At 37.2% G+C, this 26397-nt stretch overlaps 1 protein-coding gene across 1 annotated transcript in view; it reads left to right on the forward strand.

Moving 5' to 3' along the window:
* Positions 1-26397, forward strand: part of CNTN5 (contactin 5) — a 1328674-nt gene that overhangs the window by 952331 nt on the left and 349946 nt on the right. The window contains exon 9 of the mRNA XM_034933581.3: positions 24403-24505. Coding sequence (XP_034789472.3) covers positions 24403-24505 — 103 coding nt within the window. The remainder of the gene's footprint in view (positions 1-24402; positions 24506-26397) is intronic.

Here is a 26397-nt window from a genome sequence, read left to right on the forward strand (position 1 = left end):
AAGCAAGGCATGTCTTACATGGTGGCAGGGGAGAGAGAGAGTGAAGGTGGAAATGCCACACCTTTAAACCATCAAATCTTGTTAGAACTCTCATGAGACAGCACTAGGGGGATGGTGCTAAACCATGAGAAACCACCACCATGATCTAGTTACCTCTCATAAGGCCTCGCCTTCAACATATGGGGATTATAATTCAACATAAGATTTAGGTGGGGGCACAGAGCAAAACCATATCACACATTGTCAAAGATCTCTTGCTCCCCATGACATAACAAATACACTAGTCAGGCTAAAATTCCACTAAATTGTTGTTTAGGTGAATAAGAATTATGTTATTAAAAATAAGGTTCAACAATGAGAATTTCAGTGCAATAATTTCACTTTACTGTATTTTGGTTGAAATACAGTCATGTGCTGCATAGCAATGTTTCAGTCAGTGATGGACCACATATATGACAGTGGTCTCATGACATTATAATGAAACTGAGAATTCCAGTCGCCTAGTGACTTTCAGTGTAACCTGTGTAGGCTAGGCTAATTTGTGTGTTGTGTCTTTATTTTTAACAAAAGAATTGCAAAAGATAATAAAAAATTTAAAGATAGAAGAAAGCTTATAAAATAAAGATCTAAAGAAAGAAAATATTTTTATAGCTGTACAATATGCTTGTCTTTTAAGCTGTGTCATAATGAAAGAGTCAAAAAGTTAAAAATAAGTTTATAAAGTAAAAATGTTACAGTAAACTAAGGTTCATTTATTATTAAAGAACAAAATATATTTGTGATTAACTTAATATAGCTTAAGTGTGCAGTGTTTATAAAGTCAACAGTAACGTACAGTAGTGTCCTAGGCTTCACAACCACTCACCACTCACTCACTGGCTCACCCAGAGCAACGTCCAGTCCTGCAAGTGCTATTTGTAGTAAATGCCCTGTACAGGTGTACCGTTGTTATCTATATCATATTTTATCATACCTTTTTTATGTTTAGGCACAAAAATACTTACCATTGTATTACAATTGTCTACAGTATTCAGTAGAGTAACATGCTGTGCAGGTTTGTAGCCTAGGAACAATAAGGTATACCATATAGCCGAGGTATGCAGCAAGCTATATCATCTAGGTTTTTGTAAGTGCCCTCTGATGTTTTAACAGCAACGAAATTGCCTAATGTCGCATTAATCCTCATCACTAAGTGACGCATGACTGCTTATTTTATGACATTTAACATTGTACTGAGACAGCTTCCCAAAGAGGAAAGGAAGTTGGTTTATATGGGAAGAGAGGTAGGATAGAATTGTGATGATCATCATCAGAGGGCTTTGGCATCATTTAAAGAAATCTATTTGTGTTTTTCTATGAGGTCAGGCAGAGAGCTTTTGAAGTAGGCTTAATTAGGTTGCTATCCCAGTTCTGCCCCGTTTTAACTACGTGACCCACTCTCTCTAAACTTTAGATTCTTGATTCACATAACGCTGTTTCTCTCTGCCTTTGAAATTGATGTAAAGATTAGAATAATTATAAGTGTAAAGAATCTGGCATGCACAGATTTTTGTTTCATTTCGTTTTCTTTTTTCTTTTGGTGCTGGGGATTCAAGAATGGCATGCCCTTTGACTCTTGAAGAACTCATGATCTAGTAGAGGAGATAGACAAGTTAATGATCCTGTCAAAAGAAGTCATGCCACAATGTGTGAAGAGTAAAGAGGTATCATATTTCAGAGGTGCAAATAGGACAGGAACTGAACTCCACAGGGCCCTTAGAAGCATTTTCACAGAGGAGTTGACATTTGAGTACAGTGCTGATGAAAGAAAAAGAGTTTGTGAATTGCCCCAATTCTGGGCTGGCATTGCAGACAGAGGGAAAAACATACAAAGGCACTGGGGAAGAAAAGTAAATGAAGAAGAAGTAGAACATCCCCAAACCAAAAAACAAACCCACCTTCATCTTTTATGTTTTTGTGTGAGGCAGGCTTCTATGAAGGATACATGTATATGGAGGGGAGGTAGTTTACTTTTTCTTCTCTTCTTTACCATAAGATCATTGCTCCTATGTCCTAGTACCCAAAATAACTATGTTAGTGGTATGAACTGAGTTCTTCATAGTACAAGCTCATAGTTCATAACTTAGTTGTTATGAACTAAGTTGTATTTTGTGTGTTAAATAGCAACCCAACCACTATTTACAATATTCTGTAGAAAAATGTCTTTGGATCCAAAGCACTGATATACTGCAGAATACATGGAATACAATTCATTCATTATTCATCATTGTGGAGAAGAGCATGGACTCTGAAGCCGGACTTCCTGAATTCAAGTCCTGGCTCTGGCATTTAAGAGCCATGTGACTTTAGGTAACTTTTCAACTTCCATGAGTCAAACCAATTCAAAGGGTTATGAGGAGTAGAGTTGTTATAGCTAAAGGAGTTACAAGGGTACCTAACACATAGTAAACCCCATATAAGTATTGGGTATTATTCATCATTAGTCTTGTAACAATGATTAGTGCATAACCTGAAAGGTAATGCTAGACCTCTAGCTGTCATTTTAGGTATTAATTTCTCTCTGGAACTTAAGAAAGTTTTTGAAAAGGTGACTTTAATGTAAGGGAGAAGTGGATTCCAGCCAACAAAAATCAAATTACCAGCTATTTAAAAATCCAATTACCAGCTATATTTTAAAAATCATAATACAACTAGAAGCAACAAGACTTCATAGATTATATGTGAATGTATAATGAAATTGCTTGCTTCCTCAAACCTTGATGTTACTAAACTTATTTAAGCCTATGAAACCAGCAAATTTGTTGAGCTGAGATAGGACAATTTGTACCTCAAGCAAATAGATTTCCAAAGACTTTTCAGGGTTAGATTCAATATTTGTGTAACCAGTGTATTAGCAATGAATACTTACTGTGGGTACAGCCCTGCTTCTGAGATGCTTCTGAAAGCATTTGATCGCGCACAAACAGAACTAGGACGATTTGCAAAGGAGGGTCCCTTCCACTATAAATATTCTGATTACTTCTTTTTTGAAGAAGAAAAAGTACGTATTTTGCAGTCCATTAAATAGCAGTTCCCGGTTGCTGCTGCCTTTTAATATGAATATAGTCAATAATTTATTTGATGGTAAGATTCTTTTTGTTTTTTATTTCAGCTTAATACCTGATAATATGTTCAGCCTAAAAGGATAATAAGGAAACTGATTAATGTAGTCCTCTTATTATATATTGCCAAGACAAAATTGATTCTTTTATGAAAGTGAAAACAAGTACATTGTGATTTCTTCATCATCATTAACAGGCTTAAGATAGAATTTCATTTTATCAATGTCAAAGAGCTAAAATACCTTTAATGATTGAAGTATAAACAGAAAATCAATATATTAAAGGGTTAATCTATTTTAAAAGTAACTTTTTTTCATATACACATGAATACAACCATATATAATCAAAAATTGATAATTCAATCTACCTGTATTAGGGTTTTATAGAGAGAAAGAGCCAATAGGATATATATATATATATATATATATATATACACACACAGATATATGAAAGGGAATTGATTAGGGAAATTGATTCATGTGATGATGGAAACTGAGAAGTCCCATGACAAACCATCTGCAAGCTAAAGACCCTGGGATGCTCATAGTGTGGCTCGATCCAAGTCCAAAGGCCTCAGAACCCAGGAAGCTGATGGTGTAACTCCTGGTCTGAGACTACAGGCCTGATAACCCAGGGGGACCATTGGTGTAAGCCATGGAGTCCAAAGGCCAGGAGGACTGGAGCTCTGGTGTCCAAAGGCAGTAGAGGAGAAGTGTATCTCAGTTCCAGGAAATAGACACATGCCTTTCCTCTGTTATTGTTCTGTCTGAGTCCCAAGCCAATTGAATGGTGCCTGCCTACACTGAGGGTGGATCTTTCCCACCTAGTCCACTCAGATTCACATGCTAGTTTCATCTGGAAACACCCTCACAAACACACCCCAAAATAATGCTTTACCACGTTTCTTGGTATTGCTTAATGTATCCAGTCAAGTTGACACAATTAAAATTAACCATCACACTCTCCAAATGATACTGAAATCTGAAAGTTCTTATGAGGAATTGGTGAAAATCCTAGAAGTTTTGTGATGTCTTCCTGGTCCTGAGTAATTATAAATTCTTTAATGTATTTGAGGATTGGTCATCATTCTATGCCATAAGTATAATCAATGCTCAAAAACTAGCTCTTATCACTATGCTTGTAGCAGAGTAGAATTATCTATATGCAAATAACTTACCATAATCAGAGCGCATATCAGCCAAAACTAAGTGTAAGATGTGGCTCTAGTTAACAATAAATTATCTCATTAGAGAAACAAAATTGCAGTCATACAACTTTACTAAGTAGATAGGAAAAGTGTAAATAGTAAATGCCTAGGAGTTTGTAGGATGGATCCATCGATGTAATTATATACAGCTAAACATAATTACTGTGGTTATAGAAAATATTCTTGAGGAAAAGGAATGTTATCTAGCCTTGTTAATAGAGAATACTTGAGTGCATATATAAGCTGATAACTTCAGTGAATGACTAATGAACTTCAAACGAATGACTAAAGCTATTTAGTAGATAGTCTGAGCAGAGCCGGGGCTATGGTAGTCAAGTGGAAACTAAGGTTGAAGAATTAGCATTGGGGCAGGTTTTCAAAGATTTGCATACAAAAATAAAGAGCTTGAATTTCATCATAAGGCAACAGGGAACCACTGATGTTACAAGAAAGAAAAATAAATGATAAAAATGCTATTTTAGAAAGATAAATATGAAGTCAAAGTATAGAATGGATTGGGGTAAAAAGACAGCTGGCAGGAGGCTGAATACACCATGATCAAGGCAAAGGTAGTGAAGGTTTTAATTAGAATTATGTCTGTGGAAAGAAAAAAGAAGCAACACAGACAAGAAATACTGAAAAGAATACAGGTATTATGAAATCACAGTTTGCTCTTGAAGCAGACTCAAACTTAAAACTAAGGAAAATCTGTTCTGATCAGAAAAGATCCAAGACAGGTCAAATTTATTTATTTTTTATGTATTTGTATATTTTTTTGAGATGGAGTCTGGCTCTGTCACCCAGGCTGGAGTGCAGTGGAGCGATCTTGGCTCACTGCAAGCTCATCCTCCCGGGTTCACGCCATTCTCCTGCCTCTGCCTCCCGAGTAGCTGGGACTATGGGTGCCTGCCATCACGCCCAGTTAATTTTTTTGTATTTTTAGTAGATACGGGGTTTCACTGTATTAGCCAGGATGGTCTCGATCTCCTGACCTCATGATCTGCCCACCTTGGCCTCCCAAAGTGCTGGGATTACAGGCATGAAAATTTTAATAGAGAAATGAAGTCACGTAGTCAATGAGAGAAACCTATGGACCATGGAGGGCCCGAAGAGTAACAGGTAGCCAGATAGAAGTTAATAAATCCATGATCAGTCACATCAGGTGCAAAGAATAAACTTCATTTCTTCACTGCTGGAAACTACAGTGCAATGAAAGAGATAGACAAGTAAACAACATTAAAATGCAATGAGATATGTACTAAGATAATGATTTGAACTTTGTACTGTGAAAACAATAGAGTGAATATAATTATTCTAAAGATGGAGAGATGAATTTGAGTATGGTTTTAAAAGCTGAATTATAGTTTATTAAACAGAGATAAGGTTTAAAAATTACAGGGAAAGGCAAAAATATGTGGCTGTAAAGTGGCATGGTTAGTTTATGGAGTGGAGAAAAGTGTTGTGTAGCTACGGTGTGAGATTTGTGAGGAGAGGGATCAGTAAGTATAGGACTGACAAGAGAAGTAAAATCCAAATTTTGATGGGCTTGAATGCAATACTAGGGGATTCAAATTTTGCCTTAAAACATTATTGAGTAAACAGAGTCCTTTAATTAGTATTGAAAAGGTTTGTTATTTTTGTTGTTTGCTGTCCCTTTTTGGTTGCTTACTTGCTTTCAGCACAAAAACTCTAGTAGTAGTAGTAGGAGAACAGATGAACAGATTAAAGGGTTGATCTAGAGCCCTGAAAGGACTTTTGGAGAAAGAAATTGATTGACAATATGCTACCATTTCATTCTGTTGAGTAATGAAAGCCAAATAGATATGATATTGGAAAAGCAGTTTTATTATGATGAGTGGGTAGGGTTAAGAAGAATACAGTTGTACAATAAGATGTGTTTGCATATATTGGCCTGGGTGTTCAAAGGATAAATTAGGAAGGCATCAGAAACAAAGAAAAACTAAAGGGAAATTTGCAGTAGAGTGGGCTAGATAGGAGCATTCAGATTTGATGATGATGGTTTTGACCAGTAAGATAATTTAAATAACTGTATCATAAGGCAGAACATGATTGGTATCATAAGAAATAAACAATTATGGGCAGCCGGGCATAGTGGCAACACCTGTTACCCCAGCACTTTGGGAGGCTGAGGCAGGCAGATCACTTGAGGTCAGGAGTTTGAGACCAGCCTGGCCAACATGGTGAAACCCCATTTCTACTAAAAATACACACAAAAAATTTTTTAGCTGGGCATGGTGGTACATGCCTGTAGTCCCAGCTACTTGGAAGTCTGAGTTGAGAGAATTGCTTGAACCAAGGAGGCAGAGGCTACAGTGAGCCAAGATTGTGCCACAGCACTCCCACGTGGGTGTCAGCTAGACTCCATCACAAAAAAAGAGAGAAAGAAAAGAATGGGAAAGAAAGAAAGGGAAGGGAGAAAAGGAAGGGAGAAAAGAAAAGGAGAAAAGGAAAAGGAAAGGAAAGGAAGAAAAGAAAGAAAAGAAAAAAGAAAAGAAGGAGAGAAACCACGATGGGGAATCTGCAGTAAGGCACAAGATTTCTTGCGGGAGGAATTACAGAAAGTTGTTTTCTGTTGTGGTGATGGTGATGATTTTTTTGTTTTTGTTTTTGTTTTCATTTTGGTGGGGTTTTGAGGGGTGGGGTTTGGCTTCTGGTTTTTAATGAAGGCCGTATTTTTGTGTTCCTTTTAAATGTTTTTATAAGATACAATTTGAAGTGAAACATAAACTGAATTTTAGTGTGCATATGATCTTATTGAGATATTTTTAGACAAGGACCAATAGCATGTATACAGGCTCATAATACATTTAGAATACAGCATAGTTGGAAAATAGCAAGCACTCCTATTACATGGAATGTTGCATGCATAAATGGGAAGAATTTGAGGCAAAATATGGAAAGATAACTTAGGACTAGAACATTGGAGCTGATGCAGAATATTTCATGACGGCTTTGTCAGACTTGCAACAGGGGTGCCCCGTTTACTCGGCCCACTGTGCTCAACCCCTTGCAGAAGGGAGCATGTGAGTAAGTGAGTGTGGAATCCTTCCAGCCACTGCTGCAGGTGCTGGCAGGAGCGAGCTCCATTTGCTATCCTGCGGCAGTGCCCAGGTGAGGGTGCCTGCGACCGTGAAGCTCAAGAAGGGGTGTTACAATGACTTCTTCGCTCCACTACCCATAGAGTGCAGTGTATTATCAGCTTACTTAGCCCCTTGCCTCATCACATGGGATGGCTTCCCTCTGCTGGCAAGGGCAAAGGGTCAGTGTGATGGCCATTTTTGGGTCCCTGTACTCGGTGGTTCCTGAGCTCTTGTCCAGCATCCAAGAAGAATAAGGTCACACAGACAGTTGAAGGATGGCAAAAGTGGATAATTTTATTTAGCAATGGAAATGGCTCTCAGCAGACAGGGGATCAGGAGAGGGGACAGGACAGGCAGGCAGTCTCCACACAAAGTCCGGCTGGCTCTTCCCTGAAGTCAAGTTGTCTCTGCTCTGAAGTCCAGCTGTCTCTCTGAAGTCAAGTCACCTCTCTGCAGTCAAGCCACCTCTCTATCATCTACTGACTGTGTCTGCAGTCTTTGTAGGCACAGGAAGATAGGTAGGGTAGGCTATAGGTAGTTTTGGAAAAGGCAACATTCAATTGGTAAGAAGGCGTTTTTCGGAAAGAACCAATCGGGAAAGAGCGGGCAGAAAGGAATAGAAGTTTTCACTTTGGGCCATGGGTTTCAGGATTTTCAGCTTGAAGGTGGAGTTTGACCAGGGACGTATGCCTGTCTGCCTCCTGCCTCTATCAAAGCCTTCAAGTGGAAGACTAATACATTTAGACATTAGTGAGTAAAGCATTCATGACATCCTTTTTTAGCCATTGTAATCATCCGTCTTTTAATAACCCCTCATCTTCCTGGCACGGTCTTCCTCATTTATTTTATTCAGTCAATGTCTTGGTGATAACCATATATACATCAATGATCCATCCAATATTATGACTTCTCAGTTTCTTTACCTCCATGCTTCCCATGAACTTGTACTCCATCCCATCTTAGCCACCCTTTCCTGTGGTAGTAGCCTGAATCTTGTGATTATCAATTATTCTACCTTCATCACAATCTCAATTTCAAGTAAGCCACTTTCTGCTGAAAGCCTCTTTTCCAGTCAAATAATTATGTTTACTACTTCCACTTAAACAATCATTTGGCCCCTTCAGACCTCTCATTCCTTTTATCAGTTCACCACTTCACTGTCCATCATACCCTCACATCCTCAAGTGCCTTCCCTTTCTAGGTGAGATTACATAGTCACTTATTGTAAACTTTCTCCTCTGTAAGCTCTCAACTGTCTATCCCATCAATCTCTTGATCATGTAATACTCACTTGGCAAACCTCTTACCTCAACCTCAGCCTATGCCCCATTCATTTCATGATTATATCCATATAGCTGAGTATAGATAGAAAAAAATACATAATTTTGAACACAGATTTTGCCTTAACTTTATATTCTTATTTACCTTTCAATGACAAATATAAGGTCTTCCCTATATCTTTATCTGTATGACTACTACACCACTAATTACAAATAATAAACTGTTCTTGACAGTTTTGTGCCCTAGATTCCATCTCTTCTTACCTACATCAAGAAGTTGTCATCTGAAATTATTTACCCTCTCTTGCAAACATCACATTTCCCTCCATCCTGAATCATCAGTAAACATGCTAGAATATTTATTATACTGAAATTAACCATTTTATGATTTCATAGCTCCCTCCAACTTCCATCCTTTTTTTCTCTGCTCTCCTTGATAGCAAGACTTCGTCCAAGAGTTGTTTAAACCCATCTCAAATGTCTATTTTATGTTTTATTATACCTAATCCTATGAAGCTTTAATAACCACCATTATTGCAAATGTCACCAAGGATCTTCACATTGCCAAAGCTAATGGGATAGATGAAAGGGAATCCAAAATAAAGTAATGGCAATTAGAATAAAAATAAGGGAATGAAAAAGAGAGATATAATAGGAATCAAATTGACAGAACTTGATAATTGACTGATTGCGGAGAAGTGGAGAGAACATCAGCTTATTCATTCACAAAATGTGTTTTATTTTTTAAAATATCACAATAATTTAAAACAAAATATAGATTTTTTCATAATTCCAGATTAGAAAATTATTTTAAGTATCCCACAAAACAAAAAAGAACACAAACATTGAAATACAAAAAATGAAATATTCCCTAGCTCCTATGTCACCTATCACACACATATATAGTTTATAACAAGTAGATTCACTAATTGTCATCAAATATTCTTGACCATTAACTTTGTACCAGGGACTGTGTGAGGATCCAAAGGGAACAAAATGATGTGGTTCCTGTCCTGGTTTAGTTTACAGCTAAAAGTGAAAACAGATATGGAACAAATGGGTAGAAATGCTATTAGATTGAATAATTGATTGATTCTGATTGGTTTTACCAAAAAAAGAAAAGAAAAATAATGAACAGTGCTATTTCTCTTTATATATATATACACACAGTATTCATATATACATAATATATGCACATATATATTTTATATATATTTCTCCATATGTGTATATATTTACATTATATATACTTGCATTATGTATTTATGAATATATATATATATATACATACACACACACACATACATATATGCACAGAGAGAGAGGAAAGAGATTAACTTGGTGAGAGAAGTAGGGTGGTAGAGAGGAAAGACTTTACTGAAAAAGTAATATTTAAAGTAGAATTTAATTGACTACAAAATTGGGAATGGGTAAATAAATTCTTCTTTGCAAACAATATGAATGTTTCCTGGGGAGCAGAATAAAATATTGAGGAAAAGTGGCTTCAGACTTAATAAAGTCCTATGATTTGAACTCCTTGCCTTTTATTTAATAGCTCACTGATTTGGAGGGAGTTACATAATTTTTAAAATAGTTTTCTATTATTTAAAGTAGGGACTATCGTATCTACCTTATTGTGTTTTGTAAGTTTTAAATGACAGTTTACTTATATACATTTCACAAAGCACCAGGCTTATAGCAGATGTTCACTTAATGTTTATTCCCATCCACTTTACATATAGAGTCTTTAATGCACAAAAATCCCTGTGATAAAGCTATGATAATCAGCATTCCCCCTCTGGAAACCTTTCTCCTTTGAACCATATCATACACAGAGGCTTTGAAATCTGCAAGAGTTTGTAAAATGAAATATGTTGTGAATTGTCTACAGAGCAAATCAGGAGCTGCTACATCTTGTATCTCAAATATGAGTGGTAACAGCAGGAATGCTGGCATTCTCCACAACAAGACTACAGTGAGAAAACAATCTGTGCAGATTAAAGTGTGAAAATAAACTATTAACAATGGTTTAAAACAACTCATTTGTCACGTTTTTTTCCCAGAGTTATGCAACCAGGCAGCTGATCAACTGTGCTGGCAGAACTAATTCCTCCAGGATATTTTAGGTCCCTTTATTTCTTGGTAATTACTGTGTAGATTGGTAGCCAGCTATGAGTAAGAAACTTTTTGGAGGGAACATTCCTTCTGAAGAATGATAAAACTTTACAAATAAAAAGTAATGTGAGTGAGTGTTCTTGATAGTTGCAAGGAAGAGGAGCTCACTCAAGTGAACCTAAGTAAGGAACTTTCTATTTTCAGGAGAAACATGACATGATAAGAGAAACGGTATAGGGAAATCGAAGATTAAGGTCTGTAATATGGCTTGATTTTGTGGGGACTAAGACAGGAAGGGACCGAGTCCAAATCGTTCTAAGAATGTTAGCAGCAGGAGTTCATGACTATTCTCTTTATGAATTCCCCACTAGTGTGGCTGAGCTATTACAGGTAGCTTTTCCACTCTTCAATTGTCTTAGCCTTATCCTCCACTTTGAAAATATTCTCCCTACCTTCCAGATGGGGTGTGTGTGTGTGTGTGTGTAAAAACAACTTCCTCATAACTTAGGTTTGCCTTAAGTCACCTTAATATTATTTGTACCTCACTGTCTCCTTTCAGTTTTTTGTCTGTTTGTTTGTTTTTGCAGAAAGGACTGTGGATAAGGTGATTTATGATTAATTTGTCTAATACACTGAGTAAAGTCCACCATATCTGTGAGACATATTTCTTTGTTTTATAATGGAAAACTTAATCTGCTAGACTTAAATGTTAGAGTGAACTGTATAGAAATCACAATTTCTAGTTAAATCACAATTGAAAAGAACCAACTCTGATTGGGGTGCAAGAGTCCCATAGAAGTATTCAGAGATCTTCAAATAATTTAATTGCTGAATATTTAATTGTTGAATTGTGTCATTTGAAATTGCTATATTTTTATTTTGATTTAATTTCCTTTTTAGTCAGTAGAGCCATTCTTCCGTCATTACTGGGCCCACTTTGCTTTCAAAGAAGTGTTACTGGCTGTTGGAAGCAGAATCCTAATTTGTTGAATATTTGATTTGTCATTCTAAACCATATTCACATACGTCTTGGTGGCAGGTCATAAAAATCAAAGTACCAACTTTCTTTTTCTAATTATTCAAAAGGCTCCAATTCTTACACAAATAGATAGACACATACACACACACTTCACAAAGTCAAATTAACCTTAAATTTTAAAAAACCACCCATAAGCATTTTAAATTATGAATTTATTGTAAAATATTTGTTTCTGATTATATGCATGTAATTACAGAGAATTTTCTATCATTTTATGCGTGGAAATTTATGAAAATAATAAACATCTACTTTTCTTTAAAAAAACTTCATCTCACTTAAAGTAAATATTTAACCCTTTGTTATAAAATTTTAAAAGTTTGCTCTATCTTTTTTTGTGTGTGTGAGAACTGAGTCTCATTCCACTGCCAAGGCTGGAGTACAGTGGCACGATCCGGGCTCACTGCAACCTCCGCCTCCTGGGTTCAAGCAATTCTCCTGCCTCAGCCTCCCAAGTAGCTGGGACTACAGGTGCATGCCACCATGCACAGCTACTTTTTTGTATTTTTAGTAGAGATGGGGTTTCACCGTGTTAGCCAAGATGGTCTCAGTCTCCTGACCTCATGATATGCCCGCCTCAGCCTCCCAAAGTCCTGGGGTTACAGGCGTGAGCCACTGCACCTGGTCTCTAACATATTTCTTAATGTCAGAGAAAACTTCCATGTTTGGAAAATATATATAGTTGCTTTCTTCAGGCCTTACATTTCTAAGATCTATTTCTAAGTTATTGATGCACATGGAAGGAGCCCTCAAATGATGGTGGAAAGACATGAATATATTTCTCTAAATCATAGTGGCAAGAACAGGATAAGAAAATAAGTCTTAAAATTTAGTAATCAGAAGAAAGTGATTATAGTGTAAGCCAGCCCCTTGATCAATTTATTCTTGATGCTTGGAAAGGGAAAATAAATTTATTGGCTTCCCTTATTTTTAGAATGTATTTATTGGCTATTTTCCAAAAAAAAATTATTTTTAGAATAAATTTATTGGCTTCCTTTATTTTTAGAACATATATATATATATACACACACACACACACACATACATACTAGTGATGAAAAACATTTTCTCCTAATGATAAAACTCTCTAGGTTTTTTCAATCATCCTACATAAATAATACTCATAATGGTGCATTTATTTGTTGGTAACATAAGCCATTTATGTCAGAACATTCTTCAGTCCTTTATTTACATAGCAATCACTCACCTTAAGAAACTATGATTCATGATGATATACACTTTTTGAGGTGAGAAAAAACTTTGTACTTCTCAGTGGTTCTTTAAGGAATTGAAAATAAGGCATCTGGACATGTTTCTAAATGATTAGAATTTCCAAATACTATAACATATTTATTTGAATACAGTTACGTACAAAGATATATGTTGATAAATAATATATAATCTAACGTACTACTAGATTTCTAAACCCTCAAGAACATCAGCTCTCTCATTATGTATGAGACAACTGGAACCCAGAGAAATTCTGATTGCTTCAGTGTTGCAACAGAGCTAGGGCTGGAGGAGGGAATTGTGTCACTTAACTATGCATCACAGGTAGATGTTTAATATGCCCTGAAAGGATAAGTACAATGACATATCTCACACATAGCACAATATCTTTTGCCCTGTCTAGTGTTATGAATGTGACAGAATCCAGATAGGTTATGAGCTAGAACCTGATATTGTGTCACCATTGGTTATGCTTGGCAAAATGACATAACAGTCAAAACTCTTCTGGTTACAGGCCAGGCGCGGTGGCTCACGCCTGTAATCCCAGCACTTTGGGAGGCCAAGGCAGGTGGATCACAAGGCCAGGAGATCGAGAACATCCTGACTAACACGGTGAAACCCCGTCTCTACTAAAAGTACAAAAAATTAGCCAGGCATGGTGGTGGGTCCCTGTAGTCCAGCTACTTGGGAGGCTGAGGCAGGAGAATGGCCTGAACCCGGGAGGCAGAGCTTGCAGTGAGCCGAGATTGCACCACTGCACTCCAGCCTGGGCAACAGAGTGAGACTCTGTCTCAAAACAAACAAACAAACAAACAAACAAACAAAACAACAAAAAAATAATTCTTCTGGTTGCAACTGAGAAACCCAACTTGAAATAACCAAAATAGGGAATTCATTTAATTTCATGAGAGAAGGGCAAGATGTTAAATCCCAGGTAGAGCTGACATGCAAATGCAACCAACACTGTTTTTTCATCTCTCCTCTATCTGTATTGACTTAATTCTATCTTAATTGGCTGCTTTTCAATAGCAAACTACTTCCCTCCATGTAGTGGAAGCTCCAGTGACTGTCAGACATGCAGGTTTGTTTGTTTGTTTGTTTGTTTCCACTCAAATACTCAAGCAAGTATTGAGACTCAGACTTCCTGGTCTTTGATTGAAAAGTTTCAACCTCAGCTGCCCATTCATGAATCACTGTGAACAGGACAAAGGGGTAATCAAACTGGCCAAGGTTGGGTCAGGTGTCCATACCAAGTTAATAACCACAGCCAGGAAGATAAAACCTATTCAGGAATATAGTGGCTCCTATTCAACTCACATCATCATCGAATATGGAAGAAACATGTCTCAAACGAAGCAATGAAAAAATAGTTGCTATTTTTTAGAAGACAAGAAACAGATATGAAGTATGGTTGGCAAAGATGTTGAAGGCAAAAATGTAAATACCCATTATTTAGACATACGAAAATGATCAGCTAAACCTTTCCAACTCATTAGTCCAGCCAAATTCTCAAGGTTTACTGGACAGGAGTTCTTAACTCCAGCAATGATTATTACTAAAAGTGTCAGACAGAATGGCCATTTGAAATATGCAACAACAGGTATTTCATAGACATTGGCCTATCAGAACAAGACCTTCAGCCAATGAGGAAAAACACTCAGCTCTGCTGGGAGTACCAGCACATACAGGTTGAATATAATTTGCCTTAATGTTAGGGCAAGTTGCCACTGAATACTGTATGTTTGACAGCATGACTCTCTGCATGCCATTTTTCAGACATTTTAGTCAATTATACTCTAATCCTCAGAAGGACAAGTCACATGAGAAAAATCAGAGTAAAGAAAGGTCCATTCTTGAATTTTTTTAATGTTCATAAAATCTCCTAAGGAAACTATCAAAATATGAAGTTCATAGCCCTACCTTCAAAAAATATTCATCGTCAGGCTTAGAGTTGAACTCTGTTGCCTGAAATTTTAATAAGTTGTCCAGGTTTTTCTGGTGTTTTGGCTCTCTGTTCTGTAAGGTGCTTGGAGAAACACTGCTCTAAATTGCGTGCCACTTAGGGAAAAGTATCCTAGCTCCAAAAGTAATTGGAATAAATAAGAAAATCAACAACCATAAAGACAAAGAAAGAGAGTAATGTGCTTTCAGCTGGAAGGCTTCTGTTTATGAGAAATTAGGGTAATTTAAGGTCATCTTCTAATGGCATGTAATTCTAAACTAGGGCAGCCATATAAGCCAGGATAGACAGGTCTGGGGAAAGAAACGGAGACACACACTGAGTGTTTCTTGAGCTATATATTCAGCTCCATACTAGGGGCAATCAAAAGATCAAAGAGCTACCTTGACGGAAGAGACAAGCCTGATATTTTGATCTTCAACTATGTGTCTTATGGGACTGTCTCCCTTCCCTTTCAGCATCAAACTCTGCCTAACAAAAGAAATTTGAAGCTAAACTGAACAAGATTTGAGATACTAAAACTTGCAACTGAAATAAACCATGTAGCCAAGTCAGACAGTCAGTGATTAATGTAGTATATATAGTATGCCTGGACTATTATACTCTGTGATTGAAGTTTCTCAACACAGTGATCTCAAGAAAATAGCTCTGCACATAAGGTCAGAAAATCCCTAATTTTGCAACATTTTTATCAGCAACTTTCAGTAGGACCTTGGGCAAGTTACTTGACCTCTTTGACTCTCAGTTACCTCATTTCTAAAAGAAGAAGGGTAAATTATATCAGCTAAGGCAGTGGGTGGTTCCCAACCATTTTGGCACCAGGGATCAACTTCATGGAGGACAATTTTTTCACAGACACAGAGGGATGGTTTCAGGATGAAACTTTTCCACCTCAGACCATCAGGCTTTAGATTCTCATAAGGAGTATGCAACCTAGCTCCCTTGCATGCACGGTTCACAACAGGGTGCAAACTCCTGTGAGAATCTAATGCTGCCACTGATCTGACAAGAGGTGGAAGTCAGGCAGTAATGCTCACTTGCTGGCCTCTCACTTCCTGCTGTGCAGCCCGGTTCCTAACAGGCCACAGACCACTACAGGTCTGTGGCCTGGAGGGGTGGGGAACCCTGAGCTAGGCTCAACTTTAGCTGTAACACAATAATCCCATGAAATGTAAAGCAAAACGTAACCACTGAATATTATCATATGTTAAACAGCAAGATGTCTAAAGAGCTTTCTAATATGTCCTTATATCATCACTCTTAGTGTGATGATAAAATCTTAAAAACCAGTTATAATTTCTTGCAGTATAGCCCAAATTAGGTAAAATAATTTGAAGCCTCTTATTCAACTCTTTTTGTTTTATTTTTAATATGTAATTCAGATATTAGCAACCTCTTGGGGCCAGAAGTGAGGCTTAAGAATGCCTTTGGCCATAATGGAAATTATTTGAGGAACACCAGAAGGCTGTATCTGGGCAAAATTACCCAAATACTATCAGAAGTACCCATCCTATGGGTCATTTTTAATGATTACGGCAACAAAAGAATGTCTTCTTTGCAATTTATAAATGTAATCTGGAAGAGAAGAGAGACTATATGGATCTGATCTGATTCATATCAGTCAATAGTATCAGTAATTCTTTGGTATTATTCAGAGGCAGATGTAGATTCTGAAGAGCCTAAAATGTTGTACAACCTTGGTACCTTACTTAATAAAAAGAATACTAAAGTATTAATGTAAAAGTGGGTTCTATAAATAGTATTATATTTAGAAAGAGAAAAAAATCAAAATGAATTACTGTAGCTTTGGAGATTGAAGTCCCTTTCTCCTAAGATCTCTTTGGACAATTTACTAGAAATAATTATTTAGAAATATTTTCCAAATTTGGCCTTCCACTCCAACACCCTATGACACTGAGTAAATGCCAGCACTCACAGGGACCCATGCATATAAGAGGCTTAGGTTTAATAAGCATCATGATAAATCAGGTGTTATTGTGTCATCAGATTAACAGGTAGAAAAGTAACAACAAAACCAAATCAATTTTAAGAATAGGCAGGGAAATCGGAAATTAAGTTTGAGGACTGCTTCACAAGAGCAGTCATAGGTAGCTTCTAAACAGGATGCCTGGAGTCTTCCTATGGGGCTTACAAGTAAGAGAGCATTAAAGATAAACTTCACATCATTAAAAACATTCGGCTGAGTTTATAGGTATCACCAGCAGACCACATCCTGCTATTCAAGTAGCTAGTAGAGACACCATGGGGAAAAATGTTGACATGAAGAGGAAGTAAAAGAAAGGAACCTGGCAGGTATAGTATGGAGGGGCATGGGGAAATATTTAAAAAGAAGCAGAGGAAACAAACATTATTGATAAAGAGAGCAGAAGTCGTTAAACATTTGTTTTTGGTGACATAATAGTGCTAACCACTCAGTTCACTTGCTATTTATCAGGCTTTTGATGTACGGCAAATTTTAGACTGGAAAGTAATTGAGGGAGTTAGCCTCTTAGAGTAGGACATTATATTGGTGATAATTCCCTTCTATGTCCTCAGTAAACAGATTAGAAAAATGAAACCCAGAGTTTTCTGATCTCTCAGAGATGGTACAGACTAGACATTTAGTGAAGCCAGGTCTAGAAGCAAAATCTCTGTGGTAAAAACTTTAGTGACATTTTTTTCTCCTTTGCCAAAAATTAAAAAAAATAAAAATAAATACCACAAAGAGCAAAGATAACCTTTCTGTCTTATGTGAGATTAAACATTTTCCATCTAAACGTATCCATATGCTTTCTTCAAAACTTATTTCAAAACCTACATAACAAATAAATAGATAAATATTAAACACATAAAATGGTTTTCTCGCCAAAGGTAGCCCTTTTTTTCCCTTTGCATGTCCAGTGTATATGACCTTCATATCTTAAAGAATTTATCTTACTCTATTTGGATTTCTTCTTCTTTCCTCTCATTCCACATACATATGCAAAATAATTGTACAGAGAACTGCATATGCACAAAGATGCATCCATGCTCATATGGCCACAAACATAGACACCCCCAAACACATGCACAGTCTCCTCAGAGAAGCATCTGTGCCAAATAATGGCTGTTTTCTATGTGGTATTTTACACATAGGGGGCTTCTAAAAATTAATTTTAGGAGAAAATTTGCTCCAAGGCTATCTGATGGCACTAGCACCAAAATCCACCAGGCCTCAGCTATTGCATTGTTTTCTAATAGGTGAAAGCCCTATCCAGTCTCATTGCTTCATCTACCACCTCTAAATGACTGTAGGTGTTTTCCCCTGTCTAGAACTCATCCTGAGCGTCATTCTCTCATTTTTACTGTGTGGTCAGATACTTTCTTCTGAATATCTTGTAGGTACTTCAAACTCATTACCTCCAAATTGAAGCTCATCAGCATTTCTACTTTAACCATGTCCTTTTTTCTTTTACTGACATTGCCCAATTCCCCAAGCTGCAAATTATAGTGTTATTATTGACACTGCCCATGCCCTTATTCCTGTACCTCATTGTCTGCCGAGTTTTACCAATTCAGTTATTAATTGGTTTTTCCCATCTAGTGCCTTTTGTCTGTTTTTATTACTATTATTACAGCTCAGGTCTTTATCTTGTATTACTGAAGTAATGTCATTGATTTATTTGTCTCTGCTCCAGTTTCACTATATACATCTCAGCATAATGCAGCTTCCCTATTCAAAACCACTGTAGCTCCATAAAGTCTAAATGTTTTACTCTGATAATCAATGCTCTCTATTTTTCAGATTCCATCTGTTTTTTCCTTCCATCCATATATTTCAAGATTTATCTAATATCACTTCCATTCACATATCCAGATGTCAGAAAAACTGATATTCCTATTTCTGGTCACTTCCCATCTCTTTATCATTTTTTATAGCTCCATTTAATCTCTCCTATCTTTTTTCCACTTATCCAAACCCTCATTATTCTTATGATCTCCTCAAATATGCATGTATTAGTCTGTTTTCACACTGATAAAGAATACTTGAGACTGGGTAATTTATAAAGAAAACAGACTTAATTGACTCACAGTTTCACATGGCTGGGAAGGCCTCAGGAAACTTACAATCATGGCAGGTGAAAGGGAGGCAAGGTACATCTTACATGGCAGCAGGAGAGAGAGAGGGAGCATGGAAAACTGCCACTTTAAAAGTCTCAGATTTCACGAGAACTCCCTCACTATCATGAGGACAGCATGGGGGAAACTGCCCCCATGATTCAGTCATCTTCCACCAGGTCCCTCCTTTGGCATGTGGGGATTACCATTTCAGATGAGATTTTGGTGGGGACACAGAGCCAAACCATATCATTCTACCCGGACCCCTCCCAAATCTCACATTCTTTGCACATTTCAAAACTAATCATACCTTGACTCATTTTAGCATTAATCCAAAACTCCAAGTCCAGTTTATCATTTTTGATTGCGTCTATTTGATTCTTCTCCCTTTTTTTCTTTATTAGTCTTGCTAGTGGTCTATCAATTTTGTTGATCCTTTCAAAAAACCAGCTCCTGCATTCATTAACTTTTTGAAGGGTTTTTTTGGTCTCTATTTCCTTCAGTCCTGCTCTGATTTTAGTTATATCTTGCCTTCTGCTAGCTTTTGAATGTGTTTGCTCTTGCTTTTCTAGTTATTTTAATTGTGATGTTAGGGTGTCAATTTTGGATCAACTACCATCAGAGAATACTACAAACACCTCTACGCAAATAAACTAGAAAATCTAGAAGAAATGGATAAATTCCTTGACACATACACTCTCCCAAGACTAAACCAGGAAGAAGTTGAATCTCTGAATAGACCAACAACAGGAGCTGCAATTGTGGCAATAATCAATAGCTTGCCAACCAAAAAGAGCCCAGGACGAGATGGATTCACAGCCGAATTCTACCAGAGGTACAAGGAGGAACTGGTACCATTCCTTCTGAAACTATTCCAATCAATAGAAAAAGAGGGAATCCTCCCTAACTCACTTTATGAGGCCAGCATCATCCTGATACCAAAGCTGGGCAGAGACACAACCAAAAAAGAGAATTTTAGACCAATATCCTTGATGAACATTGATGCAAAAATCCTCAATAAAATACTGGCAAACTGAATCCAGCAGCACATCAAAAAGCTTATCCACCATGATCAAGTGGGCTTCATCCCTAGGATGCAAGGCTGATTCAATATACGCATATCAATAAATGTAATCCAGCATATAAACAGAGCCAAAGACAAAAACCACATGATTATCTCAATAGATACAGAAAAGGCCTTTGACAAAATTCAACAACTTCATGCTAAAAGCTCTCAATAAATTAGGTATTGATGGGATGTATCTGAAAATAATAAGAGCTATCTATGACAAACCCACAGCCAATATCATACGGAATGGGCAAAAACTGGAAGCATTCCCATTGAAAACTGGCACAAGACAGGGATGCCCTCTCTCACCACTCCTATTCAACATAGTGTTGGAAGTTCTGGCCAGGGCAATTAGGCAGGAGAAATAAAGGGTCTTCAATTAGGAAAAGAGGAAGTCAAATTGTCCCTGTTTGCAGATGACATGATTGTATATCTAGAAAACCCCGTCGTCTCAGCCCAAAATCTCCTTAAGCTGACAAGCAACTTCAGCTTATCGTCTCAGGATACAAAATCAATGTACAAAAATCACAAGCATTCTTATACACCAATAACAGACAAACAGAGCCAAATCATGAGTGAACTCCCATTCACAATTGCTTCAAAGAGAATAAAATACTTAGGAATCCAACTTACAAGGGATGTGAAGGACCTCTTCAAGGAGAACTACAAACCACTGCTCAATGAAATAAAGAGGATACAAACAAATGGAAGAACATTCCATGCTCATGGGTAGGAAGAATCAATATCATGAAAATGGCCATATTGCCTAAGGTAATTTATAGATTCAATGCCATCCCCATCAAACTACCAATGACTTTCTTCACAGAATTGGAAAAAACTACTTTAAAGTTCATTTGGAACCAAAAAAGAGCCCGCATCGCCAAGTCAATCCTAAGCCAAAAGAACAAAGCTGGAGGCATCACGCTACCTGACTTCAAACTATACTACAAGGCTACAGTAACCAAAACAGCATGGTACTGGTACCAAAACAGAGATATAGACCAATGGAACAGAACAGAGCCCTCAGAAATAATGCCGCATATCTGCAACTATCTGATCTTTGACAAACCTGAGAAAAACAAGCAATGGGGAAAGGATTCCCTATTTAATAAATGGTGCTGGGAAAATTGGCTAGCCATATGGAGAAAGCTGAAACTGGATCCCTTCCTTACACCTTATACAAAAATTAATTCAAGATGGATTAAAGACTTAAACGTTAGACCTAAAACCATGAAAACCCTAGAGGAAAACCTAGGCATTACCATTCAGGACATAGGCATGGGCAAGGAGTTCATGTCTAAAACACCAAAAGCAATGGCAACAAAAGCCAAAATTGACAAATGGGGTCTAATTAAACAAAAGAGCTTCTGCACAGCAAAAGAAACTACCATCAGAGTGAAGAGGCAACCAATAAAATGGGAGAAAATTTACACAACCTACTCATCTGACAAAGGGCTAATATCCAGAATCTACAATGAACTCCAACAAATTTACAAGAAAAAAACAACCTCATCAAAAAGTGGGCAAAGGATATGAACAGACACTTCTCAAAAGAAGACATTTATGCAGCCAAAGGACACATGCAAAAATGCTCATCATCACTGGCCATCAGAGAAATGCAAATCAAAACCACAATGAGATACCATCTCACACCAGTTAGAATGGCGATCATTAAAAAGTCAGGAAACAACAGGTGCTGGAGAGGATGTGGAGAAATAGGAACACTTTTACACTGTTGGTGGGACTGTAAACTAGTTCAACCATTGTGGAAGTCAGTGTGGCGATTCCTCAGGGATCTAGAACTAGAAATACCATTTGACCCAGTCATCCCATTACTGGGTATATACCCAAAGGACTATAAATCATGCTGCTATAAAGACACATGCACACGTATGTTTATTGCGGCACTATTCACAATAGCAAAGACTTGGAACCAACCCAAATGTCCAACAATGATAGACTGGATTAAGAAAATGTGGCACATATACACCATGGAATACTATGCAGCCATAAAAAATGATGAGTTCATGTCCTTTGTAGGGACATGGATGAAATTGGAAATCATCATTCTCAGTAAACTGTCGCAAGACCAAAAAACCAAACACTGCATGTTCTCACTCATAGATGGGAACTGAACAATGAGAACACATGGACACAGGAAGGGGAACATCACACTCTGGGGACTGTTGTGGGGTGTGGGGAGGGGGGAGGGATAACATTAGGAGATATACCTAATGCTAAATGATGAGTTAATGGGTGCAGCACACCAGCATGGCACATGTATACATATGTAACTAACCTGCACATTGTGCACATGTATCCTAAAATTTAAAGTATAATAATAATAAATAAATAAATAAATAAAAAGTCCAAGTCCGAAGTCTCATTTGAGACAAGAATAGTCCTTTCCACCTATGAGCCTGTAAAATAAAAAACAAGTTAGTTACTTCCAAGATACAGGCATTGGGTAAATGTTCCCATTCCAAATGGGAGAAATTGGCCAAAACAAAGAGGCCACAGGCCACATGCACGTACAAAACCCAGCAAGGCAGTTATTAAATCTTAAAGCACCAAAATAGTCTCCTTGACTCCATGTCTCACATTTAGGGCATGATGATAGAAGGCATAGGCTCCCAAGGACTTGGGCAGCTCTGCCCCTGTGGCTCTGCAGGGCACAGCACCTCTGGCTCTTTCATGCGCTGGCGTTGAGTGCCTATGGCTTCTTTGGGTGCTCAGTGCAAGCTGTGGATCCACCATTCTGGGGTCTGGAGGATGGTGGCCATATTCTTACAGCTCCAGGAAACAATACCCCAGTGGGGACACTGTGTGGAGGCTCCAACCCTGCCATTCCCCTCTGCATTGCCCTAGTAGAGGTTCTCCATTAGGGATCTTTCCCTGCAGCAAACTTCTGCCTGGACATCTAGGTGTTTCCATACACCCTTGAAATCTAGGAAGAGGTTGCCAAACCTGAACTCTTGCCTTCTGCACATATGTAGGCCCAACACCACATGGAATTTGCCAGGGCTTGGGGCTTGCACCTCTGAAGCAGTGGCCTGAGCTGTATGTTGACCCCTTTTAGCCATGGCTGGAGTTGGAGCAGCTAGGACACGAGACACCATGTCTCGAGGCTGCACGGAGAAGTGGGGTCCCAGGCTGGCCATGAAACCATTTTTCCCTCCTAGGCGTCCAGGCCTGTGATGAGAGGGGCTGCTATGAAGATCTCTGAAATTCCATGGAGACATTTTTCCCATTGTCTTCGCTATTAACACTCAGCTCCTCGTCACTTATGCAAATTTCTGCAGCCGGGTTTAATTTCTCAACAGAAAATGGGGTTTTTCTTTTCTACCACATGAAAAGGACTCAGAAAACTTACAATTATGATGGAAGGAGAAGGAGAAGCAAGGCATGTCTTACATGGTGGCAGAAGAGATGAGAGAGAACAGGGAAACTGCCACTTTTAAAACCATGAAATTTTGTGAGAACTCTCTTACTATCATGAGAACAGCATGGGGGAATCTACCTCCATGATCCAGTCACCTCCTACCACGTGCCTCTTGACATATGCAGATTACAATTTGAGATGTGATTTTAGTGGGGACACAGAGCCAAACCATATCAGTGCATAATACTTAATACCTCATTCATGGCAATGATCACTTCTTATCTTTCATTACAGTAATTTGATAGATAGCTTTTCTCCCATACTTGAGTGTACAGTATGTTGTTTCTCTCTTTAAGAATATAGTTGCTGAGTGCTTGAGAGCACAACTGATTAATCTTTTGTTACTCCCACAATATTTGGCAAAATGCCGTGCACATTATAGATATTCAATAAATATTTGACTTTATAAATGAATATTTATTTGGCAATAAGAAAATTTTGATAACTTATTTAAAATGGAAAATAGTCATAGTTTTTTTAGAACAATTAGTAACTGTACTACTAGTGTTGATTAACAATTTCAATAATTATTAGTTTAAATGATAATGAACATGCATGTAATCTAGTCCTCAGGGGAAGACTAGGATTTCATCAAAATGATAGAGCCTAAGTGTACTACTTACTTCGATACATCGAAAAATTTAACAGTCATCAAACAGACATTAACAACCAAACCACAGTGATTTTCAATATAACATCTCAAGGATTAAGAAACAAATTGTAACATTCATTTGATGCTTAAAGACTATTCTTTCTTTCTAAGGTGTGATGGGAGAATATGAGCCGAAAATTGAGGTCCATTTTCCTTTCACGGTTACAGCTGCTAAAGGAACAACTGTTAAGATGGAATGCTTTGCACTTGGCAAGTAAGTACATGTTCTTCCATAATTAAACACAATTGTTTATTAAAATGTGACATGTCTTATTTTTGGGTCACTTATTTTGCTAGGTGTCATTTCCCCAGATGTTCCATGGTGGCTGTTTATTTTCTAAAAGAAGGTCAAATGGGAATTGATGAAGTAATCAGTTACAATTATCTTCTAGTCATTTCTGTGGACAACAGTTTCTATAATTTTGCTATTTTAACATTAAAAAAACTTCTTTAATGAATAAAAAGCTTTACATCTTTACCTATATATCTTAAAATTTAAGTGTCATCTTTAAATTTCATTCAGTCCTTATGTAAATAAAGAGGATAGAAAGGCAAAGTACTATCCGCTCCTCATGTATAGGATGTAGATTCTTATAAGACATAATAAGACAGCAAATAAAAATCATGAGGATAATAGTTACATAGTGATCCTGTGTATTACCTTAGTATCTCCTGAAATCATAACTTGATAGCACCAGCTGTCGATATGTACAACACATAATCATTTCCCAAATGAGAGAAAGAATTTATATCACACCCTAATGCCTGCCATACTTAATGATTCTGTTTCTGAGAGTTTACAGCCCAGGATATATAGTCACTTGTCAATGATGTTTACAGTATAGGTATTGAGATCAGAGGCAGAAGTGGAATTTTGATTATATTTGATTATCGTGTTATGATTTGTTTTAAACAGAGTGTTGTTTTCTTTTTTTTTTTAGGATGATAAGACCTCAGGGTTCTTTCTAGACACTATAATTTACATAAATGTGTCTATATCAGAGTTACTAATTACTTAACTTCAGTTGCAGAGAGCAAACTCCCACAATATAACTATAAAGTACTCGGAGATGAAGCCAGATACACAAGTGTGATTATTAAAGTAGGTTTAGCCTTTAGGTAAGGAAAATATTAGTAAATATGAAAAAATAATCAGCTAGCTAAGGTAGATTTACGGATCGAACATAGTAAACACCGTGTTTTAATATCAAGAATGATTAAAATAAGACATATATGCAATTCTACTTTAAGTAGAAACAACATCATAATAGACTATAAGCAAAATGAATTGTTATGTGACCCATCTTTTAAGCAAAAGATAGCCACAAGTAGAAATAAATTTCAAAATGTAAAATGTATCTAGGAGGTATTTGGGCAGATACCTGAGGAAGCCTCCTAAACCTAAAGATGTTAGTTAAGCGCGTAAGATTGAATAATAGTTAAAAGTCTGGTTTGTCACCATTTGCTGTTGTGTGTCAAGTAGGTCTGAAAATGTCCCAAGTAAGAAGCTCAGTACTGACAAATGCAAAAATAATATATTCTGGCTTGAAGACAAGGGTTTTAGTGTATCCTGTAGTTAAATAATTCTTCAGTGCCAGAATTTATACTAAGGCCACAAACAAAGGGAGGTCATATTGTAAAACAAATTAGAAAACTAGACTTATAGGAAAAAACCAATATAAATATTTCCACAGGCAAGCTTATTTAATAAGTTAGATGTGGTTGCCTTTGGAAGCCTTGAAATATGTTTAGTAAATTGAGGCTTACAGTCTCTTTCATTCTAGGTAAGACCCAACAGTCAAATCACTAAATCACTTACGTTCTTTTAATGTGTTATTTTCTTCAACCTTTCTACTCCTTCTTTGCTACCCAACTCTCAAAAGTAAATACATAAAAGGGAGTGTAAAGAAGACTGCTTCACTCAAGAAGGTCTCTGTTTATCACTTGGTGTCCTTTCTAAGAAATGTCACAATTATGGAAAAAAGAAACATCTTATGAAGATATCTACCCTCTACCTAAAGACCAATCTGCCACCCTTATGAAAATAAACAAGATCAAAGAAATAACATCTTGACATGTGTTCATCCTTTTACAGCACACTGTCTT

The sequence above is a fragment of the Pan paniscus genome, chromosome 9, assembly GCF_029289425.2.
Source record: "Pan paniscus chromosome 9, NHGRI_mPanPan1-v2.0_pri, whole genome shotgun sequence".
In the NCBI taxonomy this organism is placed as follows: Eukaryota; Metazoa; Chordata; class Mammalia; order Primates; family Hominidae; genus Pan; species Pan paniscus.